The 19836-nt window shown below is 35.2% G+C and overlaps 2 protein-coding genes across 3 annotated transcripts in view; both read right to left on the reverse strand.

The window, feature by feature from the left end:
* Positions 1-19836, reverse strand: part of LOC134741657 (proton channel OtopLc-like) — a 79069-nt gene that overhangs the window by 11092 nt on the left and 48141 nt on the right. For both annotated transcript variants that reach the window (XM_063674519.1, XM_063674520.1), the window contains exons 4-6: positions 10485-10602; positions 7951-8059; positions 7607-7795 (exon numbers count right to left, since the gene is read on the reverse strand). In XM_063674519.1, the coding sequence (XP_063530589.1) occupies positions 7607-7795; positions 7951-8059; positions 10485-10602 (416 nt within the window). The remainder of the gene's footprint in view (positions 1-7606; positions 7796-7950; positions 8060-10484; positions 10603-19836) is intronic.
* On the reverse strand, positions 149-2009 carry LOC134741663 (uncharacterized). The gene has a single exon (XM_063674525.1). The coding sequence runs from the start codon at positions 1946-1948 to the stop codon at positions 149-151; it is 1800 nt and encodes a 599-aa protein (XP_063530595.1). The 5' UTR covers positions 1949-2009.

Here is a 19836-nt window from a genome sequence, read left to right on the forward strand (position 1 = left end):
AAAAGATATGTAAAATAAGACCACAATAATATATTTTTTTACTGTAATATTTTTTTATTTTATCCTTTGACTACTTAACACATTTCATATATTACACATACAATAATGCCAAATGCAGAAAGTTTAATTCAGTTTTTGTTACAAATATTTATTTATCAGCGTGCAATAATTCAATTACAAATATTACAAATGCAAGTACTAAACCTGTGCTTAAAATACTAAACGGTATAATAAAATCTATTAATTTTAAGCTACTGATTTCAAATGAACCACCACCATTCGAATCTATATTGTCATTAATCATATGAAATGCTTTAACAGCATCTACAAAACCATTATCAACTAAGCGCATCATTTTTAGCTGAAAATCGTTTAGAAGTGGGAAACCACGTCTTAGGAATATGATATAAAGAGCGTTGTAGAGTTTTTCTTTCATGAGATGGATTTGTGCCTTTTTCGTTGGATTTTTAGTTATCCACCAAAGATATCGATAGTAGTTTGTAACTGTGTACTTATTTTGCGTTTTCGCCACCGTATCCATGGATAAGTCGGCAGTTTCACAACCAAGTGTTTCTAGATATTCTTCATGTATAATAGGAACTTGACCAGAGTATTTCATAAACGGAGCTATGTCTAGCGCGAAACATGGAGTAAAGTTGTAATCATTTAAAGATATATATTTATTCAATTGTGGCTTGCTGTTCCGATATGTAGTAAAACTTGTTAGCTTAGTTTGATAAAAACAATTTACTAAAAACCCAAACCATATCCAATGAACAATAATCAAGTTATTAAATTTGTGTCCCTTGAGACTTAATGAAATGTTTTGTGTCCAATTCCCAAATAGATTAAGAAGTTCAGAAGATCTATTATTATATAGCAAAGTGTTACTACTTGACAGAAGAAATGAACAAAGTATGAATATGAATAATAATAGTAGCCAGACTAGTGGTTTAAACACTATATATATGATTCTCCATCGTTCTAAAAGACCGGCGCTAGGAGTCACAGTAACAAAACTATCTTCATACGGAAAGGTCCATATAAAGTCAAAGAATAGCGCTCGTCGACTGTTCAACGCAAAGGCCCCAATCACCAAATCCACTTCATTATTATATAATTTCCTTAATATTCCAGTAATAGTAAAATTATCAAATACGTGGCCAAATTCTAGAGATTCGGGAAAAAATACATAATTTAAAGAAATATTTTCCACCTTTGCTAAAATGTTTAACAAAGTTATTTCTATTCCAACAGCTAATTTATTGTTTGGATCTATATCCGATATAACCATCGGTGGATAATTATGAGTTCCTACTTGTAAAACACAATTCTTAAGGACAGGAATATCAAATTCACGTATCAAGTCCATTATGTCCGATTTCTTAACACTATTACAATCACTTATTTTAATTGTATTGTTATAATTCCGGCCGCAACCACCTTCTGAGTATGGAAAATAGGAATATATTGATGCATAATTATTTGTCTCTTTGACAATGATAAGCGTATGTATAATATAATACTTCCATAATGTATGAAATATTAGTATAAAATCATCTTCAGTTATATCTGGCATTATTATGATGTAAAGAGCATCTGGCTTGCGGTAATAATCCTTGTTCATATAGTCAATCAGATTTTGAAAATACGATAGGTTCTGGCCATATATTATAAAACTACTGGGCGATGTCGCGACACGCACGGAACCATCCTTTACGTAAAGCTTGACATTGTTGGTTTCATGAATCCTCCGAATTAACTCAGTGGTGACAAATTCATTGTTAATGATAGCTATGTCGGAGTCAAACTGAGATTTTGATGCCAAAATATCTACAATACATTGCTCTACTAATTCTTGTGGCATTTCGGCAACGCGAATATTTCCAATGGCCATAATAATATAAACCATATCAATGAAATAATAAATCACTATTTTGTAAAGCATGACTGACTGTCGTGAGTGCGCTAATAGTACTAAAAGCTAAAGCCATGTGGGACTATATTTAGTTAATGATAATAACTGTTAGCTAATGTTCGTAATAAAATAACGGACCTAAATAATGGCTATAATTATGTTTTTTTTTTAACTTCAAAACATTATATGTATTATACTCATATATTTTATTTACATCATCATTATCAATATTATCATTTATCATAGTCGTCAACCTAAACACTGCAATCAAAAGGGAACCTCAAAATTCATTATGCAAGCTACGTTGATTGATGAGGTCTACTTTGAATGTGTGTACGAGTTGTATTTTACAAAAGCTGTAGGCCCATAAGTCAACACAATATTATATAACGTTAAGACAATGTGCTTAAGAAAATATTAAAATATTTTTAATTACGATACGAAAGTTTTTTTTTATACTACGTCGGTGGCAACAAGCATACGGCCCGCCTGATGTTAAGCAGTCTCCGTAGCCTATGTACGCCTGCAACTCCAGAGGAGTAACATGCGCGTTGCCGACCCTAACACTCCTCTCCCTCGTTGAGCTCTGGCAACCCTACTCACCGGCAGGAACACAACACTATGAGTAGGGTCTAGTGTTATTTGGCTGCGTTTTTCTGTAAGGTGGAGGTACTTCCCCAGTTGGGCTCTGCTCTAGATCTGGAATGACATCCGCTGTCCTGTGCCCTACCACACAAAGCGAGATGTCATTCACAGTGCCCATGCATACCTCTCTTAAGGTCCTTTGTCAGTTTTTATGCAAAAAATACGAAAGAACCTGACTAGTACTATTCGTACAGCCACATTTTTTCTTTACAAACTGATATACATACAACATTTAAAACTTTCGCGTTTTGAACACATATTATATCAAATTTACAATCGGGTCTATCGCGAATCTATTTTGTTACCTTTATTTACCGACGTTTCGACCCAGGTTTCACTGGTCGTGGTCTGTAAATAAAGGAAATAGATTCACGATAAATCCGATTGTAAATGTGATTTAATATGATAAACATACATCGGAGTTTTCGGTGCGGGAATTATTTGAGTAAGAGTAGAGATAAACAGATAGGTTAGTCTGAGAAAACATCATATATTATGCCTAATTAATAACGACCTATCTATGAATTTTATACACACTATGATATAATTTTATTCTTAATATAGTTGCTCAAAAAGTGCCCGTCGAATTCTCGAAAAGTCGATTTCTTTAAAAAAATATTATTTTTTAATATTATGAAATGTAGTGCATTAAATGCATTTGTAGTGCCTGTTAAAACATTTTAATTTTAATTACTTTAATCGAATAAACCGTTTAGGAGATTAGATATAAGCAAAGTTAGTCGCAAAACGGCCTGTAGTAATGTTCCTTTTATGGAAAAACTATAAGTCACAGGGAAAAAGTCAAACGTTAGGAATGTTGTACATATAATGTAGATTAATATATATTTTTTTCATAATTTTTTGTTGAGCCGTTAAGCAGATATATACTCTAGAAAGTAAGAGTTTACGGCCAACAATAGCGACTAGCGCCTTAATACAAAAGGAGGAATGCCGTCCGGTCCCATTGAGCGTTTAGACGGCAGTTTCTCCAGCGCGTGGCGCACCTCCGCCCCCTAGCTCGTGAATGTGTACGTACGAGTACGTGCTATTAGGCGATGCTGTGGCGCTTGCGACTACAGGATCGAGTGTAGCTGGTCTAGAATTGTACACTGATTAAAAAGGTTGGCAAATTCATCGGCAGCTTCCTGCTGGGATAAAACCCACTTTTGTAAGTCAATACCCACTCTTTGGCTAATGTCAAACATTCCCGCACCGAAAACCCCGATGTATGCTGATAAAATATGGGGTTCTTCAAAAAAGGAGTGTACAGGTTTTTAAAGGGTTGGTAACACGCAAGTATAATATCTCTGGTGTTGCAGGCGTCCATAAGCTACGGTGGCTGCTTACCATCAGGCGGGCCTTATGCTTGTTTGCCACCGACGTGGTATTAAAAAAAAAAGTACCATGTAGGTACCATATTACTAACTATTATAAGCAGACATTAAGGATCATGTTTATTTAAGGACTGAAAACCCACTTTACATTTCTTCTGCGTGTGTGCGAAAACTCAATAGTAAATATGAAGCATGAAAAGATTATGCCGAAAATTAGAATGGCAAACGGTATAGTTAGATCTTCTATTATGAGAACACGTAACTCGAATGAATGATTTATAGCCTCAGATGTCCTTGAATATTTACGTAGATTGTGAAAACTTTTAATAGCTTCAATAAAACCATATTCAGCAAGACGCCATATATGTCTGTCGAACGTTTTCAAAAGAGGAAATCCACGTTTGAAAAATATACCATAGAGCACATTATAAAAGTTGTTTTTCATCAGATGTATTTTCCATAATCCTCGTGGATGCTGGGTAATCCACCATTGATACCTTAAATAATTTGTTATGGTGTACTTGGTCTGCGTTTTTGCTACTTGGTCCAGAGCTAAATCTCCAGTCTCGCAACCTTGATATTCTAAATATTTTTCATTTATTATAGGGATATCGCCAGAGTTTTTCAAAAACGGCCCTATATCAATAGCTAAACAAGGGCTTAAATTATAGTCGCGTAAATTCATGTATTCATTTACTTGAGGCTTATACAATCTATATGTTGTGTAAGTCGTTAATTGCGTTTGATAGAAAGTGTTTAGTAAGAACATATACCAAATCCAATGTATTATAAGCACGTTTTTATAAATATTGTTTGTTAGAACCAAGGCCGTATTATGGGTAGCGTTTCCAATAAGTTTGAATAACACTGAACAATAATAATTGCTTTTTCGGGTCCCACTCGAATTATCAAAAAATGATAAAATTATAGCACAGATAAAGCATATCAACATTATTATTGACCAACCTAATGTACTAAATATAAAATAAACAATTTTCCACCTTTCTAATAAATCAGCTCTAGGAGATATGGCAACAAAACTGTCTTCAACTGTCAAGTGCGAGCAAATGTAACCAAAAAACGCTGATCGTCTATTATTTAGCGCAAAACCCCCAAAAACGACGTCAACTTCATTTTCATACAACTTGCTGAGAACTCCAGTTACTGTAAAGTTATCAGAAATGTTTCCGAATTCATCCGTTTCAGGGAAAAATGTATAATTTAAGGTTATGTTCTCTTGCGCAAAAAACATTTCTACCAAATATCGCTCAATACCTATAGCAAATGTATTTTCAGGGTTCGGGTCCTCTAAAACCAATGGAGGGTAGTTGTGAGTAGCAACACGTAGGGTACAATTCCTCAATACAGGTTTATTCAGATAGTCAATAATTAGAAAGACGTCCCATACATTAGAATCTTCACATTCGCATACCTTGATAATATTGCTGTAGCCCAAACCACACTGTCCCTCTTCGTAAGGAAAATAGGTGTATATTGATGCTGTATCATCCACGTCACCAGTAATAATGAGGGGGTGTATTATATGGTATTCCCACAATATTCGAAATATCGCTAAACGGTCCTCTTTGGTTGTTTCTGTTAAAATAATGATATGCAAGATTTCCGGTTTTCGGTTCCAATCTCGGTTTAATTCACCAATTACAACTTTTAAAGCGACAAAGTCTTTAACGTGTATTATAAACACGTCAGGTGATGTGTTTTCCACTAACTTATTGTAGTCTTTGATATATAACTTGACGTTGTTTGTCGCATGAATATGACGAATCAAATTGTTGGTCATCTCATCGTTGTTAATTATACCCAATTCAGCCCCAAAGTGTACTCTGGATATCATATTTACGAGACAAGTCACTAAATCGTTTTTATCATCATCGATCAATGTAAAATATTCTACACTGAGCACAATATGAAATTGGCCAATGATGTAAAACAGTAATTTACGATTAAAATACATGTCTATTTCATATCAACCTTCTAATAAAAGTGTTTTCGTGAATACATTCATTGGCCATAAAAGTAAGTCTTCTTCCAGTAAGTACCTGCTTTTTGATAAATTGTAGAGAATAACATTAATCTTCTTGTTTATTGACAAATAAAATTGCCTTTACTTGTATAAACTCAACTTGACGATTGAGTAATGATTTAGAAATCAAAAAGAAACATTTAGACATGTAGCTTTCCAAACATACAAATTTGTATGTCTTATAAGTATACATACTTATTAAAAAAATATTTATGATTATCTGGAAAACTAAATATAAGTATTGTTTTTAAACATTGATTAGCAAGATCGCAGATTAATCAAAGACTTTTTGGATTTTTTTGTAATTTTTTTAAGAATATTTCTGGCTCGGGATATTTTGACGCGTAACCGAATGTTTATACTGGAAAACACATTCCTTACATTGATGGAATTCATACTACCTTACCTACGTAGAAAAGCAATTAGTCGCATAAAAAAAACGATTTCAGCGATTTTGAGTAAAGGAAGATTTAATAAGGAATACGATAAAGATAAGGGATATTACGATTTTTTAAGTAAGAATATTTTTAATTTAGTTGAATAGTTTTTTGCTCTACAAGAAAACGGATTTCAGCGGTTTTCTTAAACAGGTTAAATTAGATACGCAAGACAATAAGGTTCGTCTTGAATATGATACATGTAGTAAGTGAGGGGGCGAAGTGCACCCGCCGTGTAAGTGCGCCATTAATATATCCAGTTTTCGATATATTAATTTTGACACAATTCTAGGGATTGACAGGTTCCTGCTGCAAATGCTGCAATAAGTAAGAATAGTGCATTAATGTCGAGTAGAATGAATGCATTTACTGTCTTGAGCATTAAGTAACTTTAAACGGACGACTTTGGGACTTTTGGGAGTCCGGTTTATTTAATACGAAGCCAAGCCATTCGCTCCGGTCGAGTCCAATATAGTGCTATTCTCAAAATAGTGTAAAAATACATTATTGAACGAAATAAAAAATATAATATGTGGTGCTCTAGAATAGGGAAAACAGCCATTTTATATATGGTAACAATGTCACGTGACATTATCAATTATTTAACGGCTGAGGGATAGCTAAAAATTGAATGCCTAGAATTATTAACCACAATTGTTTGCTTCGAATGTTTGTTTAACAGAATATTATTGTTGTCGTTATAATTATAATATTTGTATTGTACCTACCTAATGTCACCTGACAAATGGTTGTTCAATGTTTTATTCTTATCGTTTAGTAATCTGTTATGCTTCACATTAACACTCCGTCACAACCAGAAACTATAATTTACTCAATCGTTAAGCCAAGAAAATCAATTTTGGTTAATAAATATCATTAGCGACAGTCGTAAAAAAAACCGGACAAGGCGAGTCGGACTCCCCACCGAGGGTTCCGTACAAATTTAATTTTTAGTATTTGTTGTTATAGCGGCAACAGAAATACATCATCTGTGAAAATTTCAGTGGACAGTGGAGTCTTACACATAATAAATAATAGTACTAGGTACAGAAGTTTCACTCTCTAAGGCTGCGTCTTCGGTGAACAACTCGCGAACGCGAAGCAAAGCGGTTTACTTCCAAGCTACATATTTATGCAAACGCTCTCGATTCGACCATGTAATAATTAAACGGCATTTATTGTTCACTCAGTCCTTGGGTTGGAATGGTAGGTACATATTTCAACTTACCGACAGCACCCATTCTGAGGTAGAAGCTTCCGTAGTGGTGAGTTCTCGTGCTGAGAGCGAACCCAAGGGACAGCCGCTTCGCAGCGTTCGACGGCATTTGGTACTGCGGGTGCGGCGCAGTGGCGGTGCTGCGGTCCGTACGCGAAGAACACGAGTCAGACTCGGAGGGAGACGAACTTGAGTCTGATTCTAGATAATGAACATATTTTTGTATTTTTTTTTTACTAAATCACTTTTACCAATAGTAGCCACTTTACAAAACAGTGTGAAAGTATCAAATTGCTATGTAAAATCAGATTGTTTTGGTGTGACCTGACAGTAATTATGTTGTAAATACTTACTACCAATGACAGGGGGGGAATCAGCGCCAGACCTCGAGCGATCCCTAAGCAGCGCAGCGTACATGTAGAGCAGGAACACCATGCTGCCGATGTACAGGTACAAGTAGAAGCCCTGGACGCCACAAGATATGTTAGTGGAAAGGCGTATTTTGTGCACATAAACTATGTGCAGGTTTTTAAAGGATCGGCAACGCGCGTGTAATATCTCCGGTGTTGCAGGCGTCCATAGCCTACGGTAACTGCTTACCATCAGGCGGGCCGTATGCTTGATTGCCACCGACGTGGTATAATTTTTTTTGTGTAAATTCAATACGGGCGAATATTTAGACGGTGGTTAGCAAAGGACCTAAGAAGTATAATTATTGAGATAGATTTTGCTTAGAAATACAATTAATATTTTAACCATACAAAATAATGTGGCCCGCAATGTAATATAACAGACAAGTTACGGGATACCAACGCTTGATGGATGTTAGAGTCTGTGCGGAAAGTGAAGCGTCGTAGGATTTGAGGGCGTGCCGGTGCTATTTTATGGATTTTGTTATGCTGACAACATTGTGACGTAATTATAGTACGACACTAAAGGTCATGATACTTGAATCCTTTTGTTCCGGCTTTTTGCCACAGCTCACTAAAGGGAGCCCGGTGTCGACTCGGCAACCTAATCCTACGAATTAGCACAGGCATAGCATTTCTTTAGCATTAAAAAGTAGGTAAACGATCTTGACTTTATTGAAAAATATTGAAAAACGCTTTAAAAAAATAGTTATATAAACTATTTTTTAAAGCGTTTTCAATATTTATTAAAGCAAAAGAATGTAAGAGATAGTATATGATTTATAATTGTGGCTTATTTTTTAAGCATTTTTTTATAAAAAGTGAATAGACTGAATAGGTTGGTCTTATTGGGATTGCTCGAATCACGACATTTTACATCGTCGAAAAACCTTTCTGTTAACTGAATGTTTTTACAATCTCGATGATTTTTTCTCAGAGCAGAACAAAATCGATCGCTTGACATGCAAATTATAATGTATATTGACTTGAATTGTAATGTAAACTATACTAATATTGAATTGACTCTGTCTTTGGAATGTAATCGAATCTGTCTATTGTATTTTAGGAATAAGTACATTGTAACCCTAAACCGGTTAATTGTGACACTTACTATTATAACATACTATTGTAACATCTGTAAACTGACATGCACAATCTGACAATAAATGATTACTACTATGTTGCCACGTGCAGTGGGACCAAAGTATAATTTTATATGATCGTGGTGATGATACAATCATTGTTTACATGTTATAAAGTCTAATTTCTCGAATTTTCGAATGAATGCCTGCAAGAAAATAGGAACCCATCAAAAACATTACATGTAAAAAGATGCAAGTCTCGCAACCCAGTTCTTCTACTACAAAAAAGTTTTGAGATGTAATGTGATACCAAGTCGGTTATTTTAGTCAGTGCTAGGGGGTGTTAAAACCGTAACAATATTAGATACTTACCTTTATTTTTTTAATACATATAATGACTTGGCAATCGCACTCAATGCTTTACTTTGCTCAAACTGTATGTCATTATTAGAGCTAGCGCTATGTTCAATTAGGATTATTTCAAATATTTGACGAATTATCCTTATGTCATTATGTAGCCGTGCGATTGCCAAGTCATTATAAGTATTAAAAAAATAAAGGTAAGTATCTAATATTGTTACAGTTTTAACACCCCCTGGCACTGACTAACATAACCGTCTAACCGACTTGGTATCACATTACATCTCAAAACTTTTTTGTAGTAGAAGAACTGGGTTGCGAGACTTGCATCTTTTTACATGTAATGTTTTTGATGGGATCTCATCTCTTTTTGTAGGCAGTCCTTCTTTTCGTGTACTCATACCCATACCATACTCATACTATGTATACATATATCATAACTATACACATCTTCATTCATACTTTCATACTCACATCGTACAACGTAGTGTACCAATACTTAACATACTAATTTTAGGAACTGCAAACGTAACTTTGTTATCGCATATGTTTATATAGGATTACAAACTTACTTGTGCAGCTATTAAATCTTTAAAACGTGACTGATATTGCAGTATTTTTAAGTTTTTATTATCTTAATACGCTAAAAACTAATTACGTTTCAAATGGAGCTCGTGGGTCTGCTAGAAGTACCTTAGAATTATGATGATCGTGAGTGTGTCAGTGACAAAACTAAGGAACTTTGACATGCAATAGTTCTTAAACTACAAGTTCAAATTGAATGTTCTTGGGAATATATGTAAGCCATAGCATGCCCTATATGTCGCTGAAAATTCAGGGCTCTAGCTTTAGCCAGCACAAAATTACAGGACGTCGAAAATGGCCTGAATGGCTTCGAGAAAAGGATGGTACGGCCGTGCCTCTTTGTTTTGCTCGACTTGGCGGGGGCACTGCCGTGCCCCCAGATATGATAGATTTTTTGCCGCGAATGTACATATTTATGTAAAAAAAATTTAAAGGTCTTCATAATATTCTTACCTCATAAAAGGAGGGTGGAATGTAGGTAGAGATTACTTCGGCCATTGGAAAGGCGATGCCCATGACGACCAGTAGCTTTCCATACAGCGCCGAGAGGGTGGTGGCTAGTGCGTCGCCTCTGTAACAAAACAACTATTAGAACATCCGGCTTCAAAATAGTACCTGGGGACACATAGAACTGAAACTGGGGTAAAATGAGAGATTAATGTTTGCCTTATACATCATACGAGTACCTATATCCAATTATCCACCAACATGTGCGACAAAAATTGTGTTACAATATAATGCAACGCATTCCATTTAAAATCATTCTGCATTGTAATGCAGTTTACTGATGGCGATGAATAGAATCAATTCCAATATTTAAAGTAGATCTACAGATTAACTTTTTTAAGTAAATTAAAGTACAATCATTACTTATTAATTACCTTTGTCACAATTTTATGAAACTGTAAAAAAAAATGCATAAAAGCATTCGTTAAAATTGTCACTTCGTTTCAGCTCTATTAGGTTATCCGACTAACGTATTCGATTTGTTAAAGGGATGTCGATATTAAATTTTATACACAGTTAAATCAGAACCAATGTGATATGACTTGCTTTAACAAAATCCGTCGCAGCATTTATTTAATCCGCACAGCTCTGTTTCTGTCACAAACGTCACAAAGCTTCCATGCTGCTTCCATGAGCCTGATAATGACACCGCAAATTATATCTCAATATCCGAGTACGATTAAAGCCTGACCAGAAATATATGATCATTGTCAAGAGGGCGCTGGCTTTTATTCTCAATGTATAGGGTGACAGCTCAGTATAGTATGAAAAAATTAGTTCCAGTAAAATTCCGCAACATGGCGCGTGATCATATATTCCTGGTCAGGCTTTAAATGCCTACTCCTTTCAGTACATTTCAAAAAAGTTTTATACTCGTATGACTTTGACATTTCATGCCAGTATCATAATACTAATTAAGAGCCCGGTAACGATTTTGGAGCAAAAATATAAAATTGATACATATAGTCGTTGAAATTATACACGTTTTGTTACGTAATATCTAAATAACAAGTATTGGTTTTTAGAAACCAATTGCTATTAGTAGTTTTTTTGTGCTATTAGTAGCACGTTTTCTCATCTTGCCTTTTAATAATGAGGTCGCGAGCGTGCGTCTCCGGTAATATATGAAGAGAAGGGGCAGTTTTTAAAAATTCATCAAAAAATTATGGTGATAAATTATACAAATTGATGTATAAGAACAGTTTTAGCAAATGTTGTAGATTGTTTAAGTATTAAAATTACGTCGAAATTAAATCGATTTTCAGAGAAATTGTCACTTATTTTGAAGTAATTTCTGAAGATAATTGATTTAGTCTAACTTTCATTTACACTACTTCAAAGTCAAAATAATAAAAATGTAGTCCGTAAAAGGTAGAGTACAGGATATGTGTAATACAAAATTACCATTTTTAGCCGTCCAAACTTTACGAAATTTACAAATAAGAGCGACAAAATCAGTGCTTTACGCACGTTTACCTAAACGTCCATCAGAAAAAAAATCATTACTAATTTAGTGGCCCTGTTTGCAAAAAATTGATCTGTAAAACGGCAAAATGAGAAGACGTGCTAATAGAAACCAGTACTTGTTATTTCTATTACGTATCAAAAGTTGTACAATATCAGCGACTAAATCTATCAATTTTACATTTTTGCGACTAAAACCGATAAAGGGCTCTTAATGTATGTAAACAGTACGTAATTAAAATTAACACCACAATATGTATAAAACAATCAGCGTATCGCCTAGAACATCAATGAACATCATCTTAATGTTTCTTACCTTTCATTTCAACCTCGCTTTTTTTTTTCGTTTTTGTTAAGAGAGGGCGTAAAGCCAGGTAATGGACAGCAAGGAACAAAAGATATGGCGCATCGTGCGAAACTTGCGACGGAAGATTTGGCAATCGTGCGGGTTTTTACATTTATCTAAATATTCTCAATTATTCTGAAAGTAATATACTTCTATTTAAAATTTTGCTTGTCAAATCCCTCGGCTATATTACTAGCTATTTTATATTAAAATTATTTTGCTGTGGTATTCAGGAAAACGATATACAATTAAAAGTAAATGAAAGGCGTTTGTTTTTGTTTTTTTTTCTCTTGAGCCAACTTTAACTTTTGAATTTTTTTGGTTTAGTCTGCCCTTATAAATATTTACAATGTAGTTTCCGTGTGATTTTCAGGGTTCCGTACCTCAAAAGGAAAAAACGGAACCCTTATAGGATCACTCGTGCGTCTGTCTGTCTGTCTGTCCGTCTGTCACAGCCTATTTTCTCCGAAACTACTGGACCAATTAAGTTGAAATTTGGTATACATATGTAAGTTTGTGACCCAAAGATGGACAGGTAACGTAAACAAATGAATTTTAAAACATGGGGGCCACTTTTGGGGGGTAAATGAGAAAATTAAAAAATAAAGTTTTTCAAACTATATCGTGTTATATATCAAATGAAAGAGCTCATTGTGAGAATCTCAAATATATTTTTTTATAATTTTAGGATAAACAATTTAGAAGTTATTCAAGAAAATAGGCCACCCCCCCCCCCCCCCCTTCCGAAACTACTGGGCCTAAAATTTTGAAAAAAATAAACAAAATAAATCTTTACCTATAGATTACAGGAAAACCTATTAGAAATTGCAGTCAAGCGTGAGTCGGACTTAATTACTGAGTTTTTGATCCGACCCCTACGGGTTTTTTAAAGACATTTCACTTACGTTTCACATAAAAAATATATTGTTTAAATTGTGAAATATACGGAACCCTTGGAACGCGAGACCGACTCGCACTTGGCCGGTTTTTTTTACGGCATTAGTCCCGGATTAAAACGAGTAAAATTTCAACTAAAAAACTAATACTATGTTCATACAATACAAGACACAGTCATGATGGGTATATAGATATTATTTTTTATCTGTGACTTAAGTATATATAACTTAAAAGTCTGTTCTTCATACTTTGTGAAGTTGATGTTCTTTTAGGGCAGGGCCGAATATTATAAATATTATTTCATAAGTTTATCTTAGCCTACCTTTCGCATAGCGTATGGTACGGTACGGTATAGACAGACACAATACCGGACCAATAAACGTTACAGACTTCGTACCACTCCTCCTAGTTTCAGCAATAAAAATGGTCTTTGTCACGTCCAAAGCAACTTTCCCTTGTAGCTCGCGGAAATGTATTGATTCTCAAAGGCCAGTTCAAATTGCAATGGCATTGATATTATTACATCTAGGACATTGATATTAGGAGGAGACGGGACGGCCGTTTCTCCTTACAAACTTAGTCCCCATTTTCCTCTCTGGATATTGACATTATGGAAAATATTTTACCATAATTGGATGTAGTTATCTATTTTTTAACTGCTCCTAACTCTTATAATAATTAAAAAATCGATCGTAGAGGCATGGCTGTAGTTGATATACAACAAATTGTATATGAGGACTACGTTTGTATGAAAGGGCGATTTCGAGCGGGTCCTCCAATTTCGTCTTAAATCTACATCAAAGCTGCGCTACAGATCCGATGCAGTTATTACAATGTTATCTTATAAATCAAACTTCATACGAGTAGGTATGTACAGTCAGCATTGTCAGCAATACTATTCGCTTAGCACCTTTGCATACAAACTTCTATGCATGGGGGAGGAGCACGGGAGGAGGCTCACTTTTCTCTGCAGTTGACTGAACAAATATTTTAATTGAGTACGTAAATGAAATATTGCACGAATATTATATTGAAAATTGAGTTTTGCTAATACTTATTAGATGATTTCTTTTATCCTTATGTTCTAAATTCTTCCGTTTCTTTTTCTGTTTTATGTCCGTTCAACTACATAAATAATAAATTTATAACTTTCTTTGTGTACCCCGTGTGGATGTATGTACGAGTAAATAAGCAACCTGCCCGTGCATACATATACATGGATGAATGAATATAGATACACTTCAAGTTACTGATAAGTTTGTTAATTAATGATAACTTTGTTTTCCGCTTACTGCTCCTACACTAGCTACTTTAGATTAGAAATTATTTAATTAAGGTAGGGCACTCAAGGTCTATTAACACATTGCTTATTATTACATCATTTTTGTATATGACTGTTTGTTGCCTAAATAAAAATAAAAATAAAAATAATAATAATGCATGATCCGTAAAGTTAAAACCTAAATTCAAGGGGGATATAGTGCTATTCAATGCTGCCATCAGTCGTTTATAACAAGTGTTTCAGAAGGAACGCAGACCAAAGAAAACTAAATAATGATTGTCCAAAATAAGAAGAGCTCAAAATTCTCTGCAGAAGAATAATTCCAACTTACTGTCAAGGTACCTTATACTCTTTTGGTTTTCCCTCCCACAGGGTCCGATCCCCTCTCGAGCGAATCGTCACCATGGCAACGGCGTACTGTTGGCTCCCCACTGCGCTGCCAACGATACCTACTTACAGGAACTCAACCTGTTTCGGGACAATGATATTGCACCAATTTCCATTCAAACTTTGGATTACGATGTCGCTGGCAAAACAGATGTTGAAAAGGGGCTTCAGAAGCTTTAAAGTGAATCAACCTGTCAACTACATATTTGTGCCGCAGAAATCACGATATAATTTTAGATGGTAAGTGTTTATGAATAAAATAAAATAGTAGTAATATATTGTTTATTTCGCACCACATATTGAAAATGAAAGAGAGAATACACAACAGAACACAAATTACAGCTAGGTAACAACAGGCGGTTTTATCATTTCATTTCATTTTATTTGACTCCTCTTTGACAGGCTGGCCAGATATTGCATTAAACAGAGACGAGTGGAAAAAGAGGGTGGAGGCCTTTGCCCAGCAGTGGGACACAGTGGGCTCTCAATAATTATTAATAATAATAATTTCATTGTATTTATTTTATTCTTAAACAATACAGTCATTGTGTCAGAAATCACATTAAATACAATTTATAAATAACAATAATAATAAACACATTTAAACTAATACTAAATAACAATTGTAAATACCTTAAATTAGCGACCTATCAAATATTTCCTCAATACTATAGGAGCATCTAGTCAATAAGAACGACTTAAACCCAAGTATCGTTACTTAACAAACATGGACTAAGTTTCGCTTTATCCCCGTACATCTGGTGGGGATATTGATTGGCGTCTATAATACTTGATGTAAACAAGTGACCTGTGTTTGTGTGTGTGAAATGTCAAGCCCAGCTAATCCGCTGGGCCAACACATAATTAGTAAAGTTAAGCAGTCTGCGACAAAGGACCGGCTGCGGTTGTGGTCTCGCAAGAATCTTCGCTGACTTTGGGTGTACCTAATCTAATTTTACAGCTTGATTCAGCTTTGTGAAGTCTATAAACTATTTCTTTACTAACAAACAACAAACATACAATAAAAGTAGGTTATGTAAAACTGTTGTATAGTTTAAACATCGCAATAAAAATTAGGAAGTCTCTACATAATATGTTGTCGTTAGCCATATTAAGAGTACCTGTATTCTAATCGTATAACCTCACGTTGAGTTACCCGAGTGAAGCTCATTATACAGCACTCTACGTGAGTAGAACTATTGTATTCAAGTAACACAAAAACTGAACCCTTATAGGATCACTCGTGCGTCTGTCTGTCTGTCCACCTGTCACAGCCTATTTGTTCCGAAACCACTTAAGTTGAAATATGTAAGTCTGCGACCCAAAGCTGGACATGTAACGTAAAAAAATTTAGGGCTTTTGGGGTGTATGTAAATGGAAAAATTTAAAAAAAAGCTGGCCAAGTGCGAGTCGGACTCGCGCACTAAGGGTTCCGTACCATTACGCAAAAACCGGTCAAGTGCGAGGCCATTACACAATTTAAACAATGTATTTTTTATGTGAAATGTAAGTGAAATGTCTTTAAAAAACCCGTAGGGGTCGGATCAAAACCTAAGTAATTAAGGCCGACTCACGCTTGACTACCCATTTCTAATAGGTTTTCCTGAAATCTATAGGTAAAGAACTATTTTGTGTATTTTTTTCCAAATTTTAGACCCAGTAGTTTCGGAGATAAAGGAAGGGAAATGGTATTTTTTTGGATATTTTCTTGAATAACTTCTAAACTGTTTATCCTAAAATTATAAAAAAATATATTTGAGTTTCTTACAATGAGCTCTTTTATATGATATGTAACACTACCTACTAGGTATATAGTTTATACTAGGTATATAGTTAGGTATATAGTTTGAAAAACTTTATTTTTAATTTTCTGATTTACCCCCCAAAAGTTTAAAATTCACCATTTTTAAAATTCATTTGTTTACGTTACATGTGCATCTTTGGGTCACAAACTTACATATGTATACCAAATTTCAACTTAATTGGTCCAGTAGTTTCGGAGAAAATAGGCTGTGATAGACGGACAGACAGACAGACAGACGCACGAGTGATCCTATAAGGGTTCCGTTTTTTCCTTTTGAGGTACGGAACCCTAAATATTAAAATAAATAGTATAATGACCAAAATAGTGAAAATAATCCTCAAAACAATCTTCCAAACTTTCTGTGCCAAATATAGGTACCCATATTCATTGTTTATCCGATATGACGTCATGATTTTCCCCTCAAGGAATGGTGACGTCACGGGATTCTGAGAAAATAGAGCAGTGAATCAGCTCCAAACTATTCAGAAACATTACACTTAAAATAAATATTTCCAGCACAACCGGATTTTAAACCATTTTTCAACTTTCCTAATTACCCAGTTATTAAACAATAGGAAAATTTCGTAACTGAAGTATTATTTTCAGTGGAAACCCGTGGAAGTCATGTTAACTTTCAGCATTATTCCCGAGTTGGTTGTTTTGTTTGCACAAAGTAAACGGAAATAAGGCTCTCGAGATGGCGGTACCTAGATATTACACAGAACGAGACTGTAGGTACCTACTACCTATTCGGTGTTAAGTCAACTTGACGTTCAAACGATAAGCGAAACAACTCAAACAACATTTGACTTTTTTCGCTTTCGTGTATTAATAAACTTTCCTTCTTTCTTTGGCTTTTTGTTTTATAATGAGATAAAATTGAACACAACAAATTCCATCCCATAAACAGTTAAACATAGTCTAGCAAACCCAATTTGTCAGTAAATAAGAAGAAAAAAACTAGTTAAACCGAGATAAGCCTGCAACGATTTTGATAGCACACTCAGTGCAAGTGTTATTTTAAACGTCAACTTCTAAGAAATTATGACGTATAAATAACACTTGCACTGCGTATGCTATCAAAATCGTTGCAGACTTATCATGGTCTAACTCTATACTCATCCCTTTTTTTGGGTGGTAGACAGTATGATTAATCTCTCTATTTTTGAAATGAGACAGTCTCTGGCCAAACTACAGTATGCAATATCTATATAATGATATTAAGTTCCTTTATGAGCCTGTGGCGACTTAAAGTACTCACGGTCAGCTGCGTAAGTTAAGTACCCTCCACACGATCAACCGCTGTCCGCTCCACACGTACTCCAGGGCTAATTCCAAGTGCGCTAGTCTACACTGTGACACCACCGAGAGCTTTTCATTATAGTGCATAGGTATTCAGAGGGGAAAATGCAATTTCCCCGCCAAGTGCAAATTATGCCACTAGGGATGGGACTGTTGTACCACCATTGTAGGACCAGAAATCAGGACAACATGGTATTCGTTTACGGTTTTTAACTTCGTGTAGGTACGTTATACATTCAGCATCAATAGTAGCGCTCCAAAAGTATATCTCTACAATTCGCGTTCAAAGGTAGGTATCCGTTACAGTCTAATTGTTACATATATAATATATGTCATGGCCAGATCTTATAATTGATTATTTCATGATGCGGCAAACCTAACCTAATCATGTGATGAAAGGATCAATATTCTAAAATGGAATTTCATGTAATTATCAAAATCTACGATCTGGCCACGATATAGACATATGTATATCTTTTTGTTATTTTTTTAAAGAACGGTACCTAGATACTTTAGACGCATACTCTGATACGTTACTTTTGGAGCTTGATACACAGTCACATAGCAGAAAATAAAAAAACCGGCCAAGTGCGAGTCGGACTCGCCCACCGAGGGTTCCGTACTTTTTAGTATTTGTCATAGTATAAACAGGGCAAAGTATGTTATTTTAATACAAAGTGTGCGCCATAGTATCGATGCGTCGCCGCACGCACACTCAAACAAAATCTCGACCCGTTTCTCAGTGCGCCCGTAGAGATTTTGTTTGAGTGTGTGTGCGGCGACTCATAGATACTAATGGCGCACACATACAAGTCGCGCGCGGTGCGTTTGTATGAAGATAACATACTTTGCCCTGTTTATACTATGTATTTGTTGTTATAGCGGCAACAGAAATACATCATCTGTAAAAATTTCAAGTGTCTATCACGGTTCATGAGATACAGCCTGGTGACAGACAGACAGACGGACAGACAGACGGACAGACAGATAGACGGACAGACGGATAGCGGAGTCTTAATAATAGGGTCCCGTTTTTACTCTTTGGGTACGGAACCCTAAAAATGATATCTGTAGGTATACCTAATGGTGGTGGTTTTTATAGGTATGTGAGATTTGTTCCTGGATCCTGAAACAACATATTAGAACTCATATCTTGTGATTCCTACAAATAGTTCTAAATACATATTCCTAAACCTTGCTATTCATGTATATCGTAGTGCCAAAAAGTTGGTTACAATATAATATATGTAGTTGTTATTTTTGTTCGGGCCATTTCTTGGGATTAAGTTGCCGAACGGATTCCAGTCTCCCTAACTTAGCCGTGGCCAAATCCAGGGACAACGCGTGGAACGTGAATATGTGTTTATTATTTTTATTAAAGCTTATTTCAAAAGGATGTATGCTTCAGCAAAAACAGTAAGAATCTATATTTTCCAACCGACGCTATTTTCAAGTGAAAAATTACGTTCAATGAGACGGGAGACCGCTGGCTAGTATTGCAATAAAGCGCCCATGGTCGATTAGATTAAATTTTTCCCCACTTTGAAGTGCTTGCGAGAAGGGGAGAACACTTAGGTTGGAAGCTTTTACGTACTCCTGTAATTTATTACGGCGCCGTGCGCTCAGCGATCACATTTTTCACTATGGCAATTTTTATCCAGCCAATCATTGGTCGGAGTCTTTTTTTGGGCTAGTTCTTATCTGGTGTCTCATTTATTATAAGCTCAATGAGACATGACCGCCACTGAAAGAAAAGTGTTTATTTTCCCCTTTCAGTTTAAATACATAATAAAAAAATAACGAAGTTGGTCCCATA

Source organism: Cydia strobilella, chromosome 5 (genome assembly GCF_947568885.1).
Source record: "Cydia strobilella chromosome 5, ilCydStro3.1, whole genome shotgun sequence".
Classification (NCBI taxonomy): domain Eukaryota; kingdom Metazoa; phylum Arthropoda; class Insecta; order Lepidoptera; family Tortricidae; genus Cydia; species Cydia strobilella.